General features: G+C 37.4%; 1 protein-coding gene across 1 annotated transcript; it reads right to left on the bottom strand.

Moving 5' to 3' along the window:
* Positions 1-465: 465 nt before the first annotated feature.
* On the bottom strand, positions 466-3,638 carry LOC134649808 (uncharacterized). Its single transcript, XM_063504636.1, has 5 exons — positions 3,151-3,638; positions 2,605-2,725; positions 1,659-1,840; positions 1,214-1,321; positions 466-610 (listed from the first exon to the last, which is right to left on the bottom strand). The coding sequence occupies exons 1-5, from the start codon at positions 3,584-3,586 to the stop codon at positions 477-479; spliced, it is 981 nt and encodes a 326-aa protein (XP_063360706.1). The 5' UTR covers positions 3,587-3,638; the 3' UTR covers positions 466-476.
* Between the last annotated feature and the right edge of the window lie 5,222 nt (positions 3,639-8,860).

The following is an 8,860-nucleotide window of genomic DNA, read 5'->3' as shown; positions in this document are numbered from 1 at the left end:
GTTGGTAGAGAGATCAAATTTTATTTAAAGCTAGGAACTTCAAACTTCGTAAATAGGTAGTTAGATAGTAGGTTTTACTAAAATAGTGGACTTGAAAATATGCTGGAGGTTGAGAGGGATTATATCGAGAACAATTTTATTCAGTTAGGGGCTTGAAACTTCGTAGCCAGGTTGTGTATAATAATTAACAAATGATTAACAGTCCCTACTGCTATCTTTTGCTGCATAATGTTCTAAGCTAATGTAGAATATGTAACCACCAATATTATATACAAATCCACGCGTACGAAGTCGCGGGCAACAGCTAGTGATAAATATTATTAAAGATGTTCTTGTAGAAGGTGTATCTACTTATTATATACTTACTGATTAAGTTTACGATTCACATTTATTCACAGCTCTGATAAAGAAAAGGCAAACGGCAGCGAATTTATTTATTTGACAAAAAATATAAGAACTAAAACAGAGTATTTGCATTAAAATACGGAGGTTGTTAAGACTTGGACGAAAATATCACATGCATTGCCTTCTCTTGTAAGTCTCAGGTAGCCTTTTTCGCCCCAATCCGCACCCCATGAGTTTTTGATTATCCAGAACGATTTGCCGTTTTCTGCAAAAAAAAAGGTTTTAATAATTTATGGATAGAGAGATACTATAGTCTGTTTTTAGATATGAATGAAGTACCTACATCACATAGGAAATATTATAAAAACCTCATTTGTTTCTTGCATAAAAAATGTATGGCGTAGTAGTAAAAAACAGGTTCCTGAAATAAGCGCTAAAACTTTTAAAATATGCATAATAAAATACATACGTAACGTATCGCAAATGGATACTTGATTTGTTTTTTTTTTTTCATTTATTTATTAACACAAAATATTTACATTCAAAAAATTATGACAGCGAACAAAGCCCCCTGAGGCTTAACTGCCGCTGTAATCGCTCTTATATTTACTCTTAATATATTATATTAAACTATGGAGTATTTCATTTCACTTACACATTTTCAATTACTTAATATTATTATTTTTCTGACATATTATTTTATTGGATTCTTTATTGGGTGAGACTTGAACTCACGACCTCTGGATCGATACTCCAGCGCTCTGCTATCTGAGCCACCAAGACCTCATCCATAGCCAGCAAATCTTTCCACCATATGGGTCAAGGGGACCCGAGCGACATCTACCTAAACTATTAAATCCTCACAAACCTTGTCCAAATCCCACCAAGAGCACAGCATGGTCCCCCAGTAAACCTTTGCACTTACTAGGTTCTAATATACCGCCATTATAATGAAAAAAGTCTTTGGAGTTTACACCTGAAGCAAAAAAAACATTAACACGTCACATTTGAATTTAACTCATTCTTAATGTTCCGTACAAAACTTTGTTCACGGAACACTTAAAAACGATTTTTTTTATAAAAACTTAACGTTTATAATCAAATAAAACTCTCTGACTTTGCTCTATTCAAGAATTTCAATTTTTTTTTGCAACTTTGTCTTTTTTTTTATAATTTCCATGTGTATTTTCTTTGAAACGTTGTCTCGTGTTTTTGACAATTTCCATATACTACTTAGTATTTATTATAACTAGATTTTGTTATAAAATTCAACATGCCCTCATTACTTTACAGATAAGATATGAGGTACATACCAATTGACAGAGGTCCGAAGTGTACCAGATAAGCCCTCAAATCCATTTCTTTATCAACATCTAACTGTAAGATTTCTCCTGTCATCTGTACAACTCCTTTAAGTGGGTCCTCTTTACAGACTCTTTTACGTGCGTGATACGGATAGTGTTCTTCTGTTTCTAAATTCTTTTTAACTAATTCGCTGAAATTGGCAAAGATGACGTAAGTAGTCGTTGAAGGTATCGGAAGAGACTATGAAAAAGCACTTGTGTGATTTCTAATGAAATAGTTATTTGTTTTAAAAGGGACAAAGTTGTTGTTTAACCGCTCGTGCTAATATTGATACCCGAGCAATCCGAGCTAGCGAAAGATTCCAAAATTGGAATCTTGAGCGTTTCGAGGGTTTCAAAGCACGAGGGTTAAACAAAATTTGCCCCGAGTGAAACACAAAACTTTTCACCACACCAACCCGAAGAAAATATTTACTGTAAGATATCAAACAAAATCAAACCAAATCAAATACAAATGAATGTTATTAAATATTTATCATTCAAAATCATTATTTAAAAGTCAATTCTACCAGCAAACATATGAAAACAACTTATAATTTGCATTTCATTACTTTGCCTCACATATGAATAAAATACAACTTTGCTATCAGTGTTTGAACAATCAAGAGAGTCTTTACTTTACCAGTTGGTGTAGTGAAAATTATATTATAAAGTAGTTTGCTACTTACTTAGATTAATGAGTTCGACATAGTAAAAAGTTAGTAAAAGACACCTCTGTGAATGACGAGTAACGGATGAACCAAGTTTAAAGATCTGGGTCTGGCCTGAGGCGTCCAAACCTCCAGTTTTCTATAGACCGCATCACGTTCACTGATTAACGCATCATAGAAAACGAAGTTTTGGAAGCCTCAGCCAGAACCGTTCTAGAGATCTTGAGTGTCATCATCAAGCGTACCCCATAACATCAGCCGGCGACCCTCCGGAGCACGTTCCACAATCGAGACAATCAAGAGCCTGTCCTTCGGATAGGGCTAAGCATTTGCCATGTTTAATGGCGTACTGTCCTTCAATATTGCCTGTGAATATATTAAAACAGTTTTATAATTTTGACAATTTATTACTTATATTTAAACGTTCTATTCATATGTATCTGTCTATCAATATGTTCAGAAAGCATAATGAACTATCTAAAGAAAATATTAATAACGATGTGATAAGGGTTATAAGACCCAAGAAAGTTTCGGTGGAAGATGGTATGGCCAGTCATTGTGGCACTCTTTGGGGGAGGCCTATGTCCAGCAGTGGAGGTCCTCTGGCTGATATGATGATGATGAAGATGATGATGATGATGATGATGATGATGATGATGATGATGATGATGATGATGATGATGATAATGATGATGACGATGATGATGATGAAGGATTAAGAAGAAAGATGACCTTGTCATAGAAAATACATCATGCACGATAAACGAGTTAAACCTATAAAGGAACCTTACCAATAGCACTGAAGATAAAGCAGCTACCACACATTTCCTGGGCCTTAACGTGTGAAACCACATGGTGTTCTCTCCAGTCAAATTCTTCAGGGATAGGATGTGACGTAATGGGGATTTTCACTTTCCTTATTGTTCCATTCGAGGGTTTGAAACCAAGGTAGTGTTGCAGCTCATGAGGCTTGAGATCAGCAAAATGGTTTACTGCAAATACAGTATCAGGAAACATGGTATTTCTCTCATTTATGTCTTTTAAGGTTTCCTTGAAAATCTCAAGCCTTTCAAAATATTCTCTTCGGTTGTATACTTTCTTGTGCTCTTTGACAAAGTCCTTGAACAGGCTCTCAGCGTCTTCCACGTCGTAGAATGGTTTGTTATATGCAGCCAAGACCGTGCTGCTGGCAAGGAAAACCGTCACCAGGACAACGGGCACAAGCATGGTTATGAATTTACTAAAACGCTCCCAGTAGACTCAATGTTGATTTTATTTTTCGCGCTGCCTTTTATATGGAGAATAAAACCTAAAATACCTTAGACAGTTTAAGTACTTCACGTGTATTTTATGTCTCCAAATATTTGAAATTGCATAAATTAGTTACTTTTATTACTGTATGTTATCAGAACTTGCCTAAGTATAGCAAGCTAGCTACTAACAGTTATTTGTAAAAAAAATACTTATTCGAAGGTGGTGTCCGGCTAGCATGCCTTGCGTGTTGGAGCCACCTTGCTTGGGTCGTACTGGTCAATTCACAAGAGCTAGCAAGAATGGAACGAATGAGTGAATGAAAATATCTATATGTGTGTATGATATTAACTAATACAATGGCAGGGACCGTGCGCGTTGGAGGGTCTGCCATCTTTTGACCTGGATCGGAAACAACATGTACACTGCCAAAGCAACTGCTGCCATCTATCATTCTCGTAAGTTTTCTTGTGCCTAGGAGGTTTTGCCGTCTAGTGGGCTACAGCGGAAGAATAAACTTCACATTTACACCTCGCTCCAAAAATCTGACGGCTCATGTGCTGCCCCCTATAGTTCATGCACGCTTCTTATACCGATACATGTGTCACTCATACAATGAAAGTATTGTTCATTCCATTAGTGCTAGTTTTCGTGAAACGACCCGTAAGTATGGCAAAAGATCGGATGGACTGATCTTTGGTAAACTAAAATTACTTATGATGACATAAATCTTTGGAAGTCAGTCCTATTTTCTAGTCTAGAAGGATATATAGTTCAAGCTTAGGTTTACATTTTATAAAGAAAAGGCAATTGACACCAAATTTATTTATTTCCCAAACAATTTAGCAAATAAAACTCAAACAAAGGTAGGTAAACTGGAGCGGTACCTATTGAGATTATCAATATGCGTGCTCGCACCAATAAATAAGAATTCATTTGCTGAATTACAGTTAATAACACTTTTAAGTAACATTTAATTTTGAATTTTGATAATGCTCTTTATAATTATAATGTGTTTTTCAAAGCCTTGTTGATTGCCTGTTGTATGACAGAAGGTTGTATGATAAATGTTGATCCAATGTACGCACGAGCTCTAAACTATCGGAGACAAAGGATGCTGAAGAGTGAATGTGCCCAGTAGCCACGGAGGGTGTCGAAATCGGTGTAAATTGAAGTTGGTAAAATCTAACTCTACACTAAAAGGGTTCATTTAGACGGTGGGAGAACTCGCATGAGAGTTTCATTACATTGCGTCATTTGACCGATCAAATTGCTGAATTGATGTAACCTCAATGGTCCGCAATGTAACTAAAATCGTATACAAGTTCGCGCGCCGTCTAAATGAGCCCGGATGCGTAAGAGAATTCGCTCCACCCTGTCGACACTGGAGTGTGAATTTTGTTATGCTTACTCGGAGCTCGCGCGCTTTACATTGTCATTAGTCTACAGTCTACACTACAGTGGTTGTGTAGACATAGTCGAAAATGCCACAAGGGTTGCCTTTTCGCAACAATCTCGAGTAGCCCTCTTCGCCATATTTTTTCCCCCAGGAGTGTTTAATTATCCAGAACTTTTTGCCTTCATCTGCGAAAGAAACAGTTAGCTTTAATGATTTATATATCTGGAAGACCGAGCTTTGCTCGGAAAACATAAAAATCTCAAAAATCCGCGTTTTCCCAGATTTAGGACCTAGCTCGATCGACTTTTCGCCCCGAAAACCCCCATATAGCAAATTTAATCCAAATCGTTAGAGCCGTTTCCGAGATCCTCAAAAAATACACATATAAATAAATAAATCAATAAATATACAAGAACTGCTCATTTAAAGGTACTTAAGTATAAGATGGAAGTAGGTACCTATAGGTAGCATAGGATCATGTTTCTGAAATTGGAGCTTTAAATAATTATCTTATGATGAACTATGGTATACAATTTATTTTTAGGATACCTTCCTCCAATTGAGGGGGGATTTAAATCTTCTCGAGGCAGAGGTGTAGGGTTGGAGCCGGTGTAGCTTAATTTGACGTTCATTAGCGCATTGTAACTATGCCTACTTGAATAAACTATCTTTTAATCTTTATCTTTAAAAGATTAAGTAGAAATTTAAAGTAAGAAATATTTATCTAAAAAATCATTTCATTTGATTCTGTAACCGTGATATGAATATCGATGAATATAATTATTAAATATTTCTTACCCACCACGGAACAATGGTGTTTCGGTCCTTGGAGAGGCATGCGCGAAACCGAAACCAACACGTAGAGGCCTTTTGACACTATAATGAAATGTGGTACACCGAGCGGATGTTGCCCTTGCTCGTCTCATGAGACGCACGCAGAGGCAGCACCCGCAAGGTTACACCCTAGGGACTATTGAGAGATGATGTAATCTAAAATGGACTAAGGTGGGTGAAAGCGATGGACTGGGCTATGGGCTATGGGATAGAAAACCGGACGCATGGCTAATAAAATGATAAACATTTTATTTCCGGCAGACTCCCTTATTTTACAAGACGGGCTCCCACATACAGCAACATCTAGATGGCTTAAGTGCAACACCGGTGTAAGGGCTGAGGGTAGAGAGGTGTCACTGGACTTTAAAGTGTAAACATAAAGCCAACTTGCCACTCACGTTTCCACATATTATTATCTACCCTCGACAGCGCAGATCCTGCGTGCCAAGGTAAGCGGCCAGAGGAAGAGAATTTGCACAAATCGCTGTACATGACTCTCGGAAAGTATAAGTAGCTAGTAACTAATAAATTTGTACAAACCTTCTCCGTACCCCACCAAGAGCACAGGAGTGTACATCTCATCTTTATTGCACTTATCAGGTTTTATTATACCTCCTTTATAAAGGGTAAAGTCGCCGGGTTTAACAGCTGAAACAAAATAGAACGCATGTATAGCTAGCCTCTTTGTTGAAAAAGTGTTTCTCCGTTTTTCCACATAATATTTACAGTAACAAAAATAGGCTAAGTGCGTTTCGAACCACGCATAATGTACGGTTTCATTATCTTTACATGACACAAAAAGCAACTTATTAAAAACCATACAAGCAGATGGTAGTATATATGTCATCGCAGCACTTACGTTTTTTTTTTTAATTTTTAAATAAAATCCAAAGTTTTCTGAAAAAACTCATGAAACGCTCAAACCATATTGAAAAAAATATTACTTGAACCTTTTTTTATAAGTATTACTTTTGTAAGCCCAGTTCAAAATTTAGAGGGGATAGACGTGGGTAGAAAAACTATTTTGGTATTACTTAGTGATATTTTCAAAACTTTTACTGACTCCATTTTTTTTAAACCTAAATATTATCGATATTAAACTTTCGTGAGACATATTTTAAATTGTTAAGACGACAACAGTTCACTCACTTGAATTTTTAGTCGCTATTGGCGACATGTTTCGGGCCCTTGGGCTACTAAAAATTCAAGTGAGTGAAACAGCTTAAATTTATTATAAAAAGTAATAAAAACCTTCATATTACATTTACAGTTCAAGCCTTTAAGGAAATAGTAATCTCATGCCCCTGACTCCGTACCGAACTTTGTATGGAACCTGGTCCAAAAATTAACAGACTTTGAGAGCTACTTTCGTCCTATTGTGGCGCTGCAACCCTTTGTGGATCCGGATTTTTCTTTCAGACTGGACTGGACTTCGAAACGTTAGGGTTTTTTACCTTTTAGGGTTATTGGTCCCACGACAAACTTCCAGCGCTTTGTTTTCTATGGAAATCACCACGTAATTACCGATCAGCCGTCATATACCTAAAATGACACGTCGCTATTACTAAGACTCCGCTGTCCGTCCGTCCGTCCGTCTGTCACCAGGCTGTATCTCACGAACCGTGATAGCTAGACAGTTGAAATTTTCACAGATGATGTATTTCTGTTGCCGCTATAACAACAAAAACTAAAAACAGAATAAAATAAAGATTTAAATGGGGCTCCCATACAACAAACGTGATTTTTGACCGAAGTTAAGCAACGTCGGGCGCGGTCAGTACTTGGATGGGTGACCGTTTTTTTGCTTGTTTTGCTCTATTTTTTGTTGATGGTGCGGAACCCTCCGTGCGCGAGTCCGACTCGCACTTGGCCGGTTTTTTTTTGCTTGTTTTGCTCTATTTTTTGTTGATGGTGCGGAACCCTCCGTGCGCGAGTCCGACTCGCACTTGGCCGGTTTTCAAATGAGATTTGGCTTAAAGGGCTGGAATCCAGGGCATTAAAATAAAAAAAATTACACAATTCTAGGGATTGACAGGGCAAGTTATGATGGTGTCATCTGCTGTACATCTGCTAAACCCATTGAGTGTATTTGTCATTAAATTTTGCCACCTAAAATCCGATGTCTGACGATTAGTTTTCATTCGCTGAATAAAGATAATAAATAGATGCAATGGAATGCAGTGGACAGCGAGAGTTGCGGTCGCTGACTTCGCGCGTGCGTTTAGAAAAGTGTTCGCTCACATCATATTAACGTTTAATCACGGGGAAAAATAAGAGTGTTTTTAGGGCGAGCGAAGCGAGCCCTATCACTATTCGACAAACTATGCATTCTTGTGGTACACTTTACGGAAAAACTATCGCACTTATAGGTTTGAAATTTAACATAGTAATTTAAATTCATGTCTAGATGTGTTATCAAACATAAAAATATCATTTTATACACCTAAAAAAATAAAATAAAGGAAAAACACTTTGTATTACTACTAGCGCCATCTGTTAGAAAAATTACAAATTAAAATTCGTGCTAATGTACTATGTGCTAACAACGATGAATACAAAAAAAACCGGCCAAGCGCGAGTCGGACTCGCGCACGGAGGGTTCCGCACCATCAACAAAAAATAGAGCAAAAAAATCGTGTTTGTTGTATGGGAGCCCCCCTTAAATATTTATTTTATTTTATTTATAGTATTTGTTGTTATAGCGGCAACAGAGATATGTACTTACATCATTTGTGAAAATTTCAACTGTCTAGCTATCGCGGTTCATGAGATACAGCCTGGTGACAGACGGACGACGGAGGGACGGACGGACGGACGGACAGCGAAGTCTTAGTAATAGTGTCTTAGTAGCGCGTAAATTTTGGATTCTGACCCATCTCGCTTCGCTCGGTTTGATTCCCAATTTAGCAATTAAGTTTCTCTGAATACTGGAACATTCAATCTTGCTGTAGGTATATTCACTGCGGAGGTCAATTTACTCGTATGTTCTGTTCTGTGACGCCGATGAACTGATCAGT

Source organism: Cydia amplana, chromosome 7, assembly GCF_948474715.1.
Source record: "Cydia amplana chromosome 7, ilCydAmpl1.1, whole genome shotgun sequence".
NCBI classification, from domain to species: Eukaryota; Metazoa; Arthropoda; class Insecta; order Lepidoptera; family Tortricidae; genus Cydia; species Cydia amplana.
This window is presented reverse-complemented; position numbering and strand designations above follow the sequence as displayed.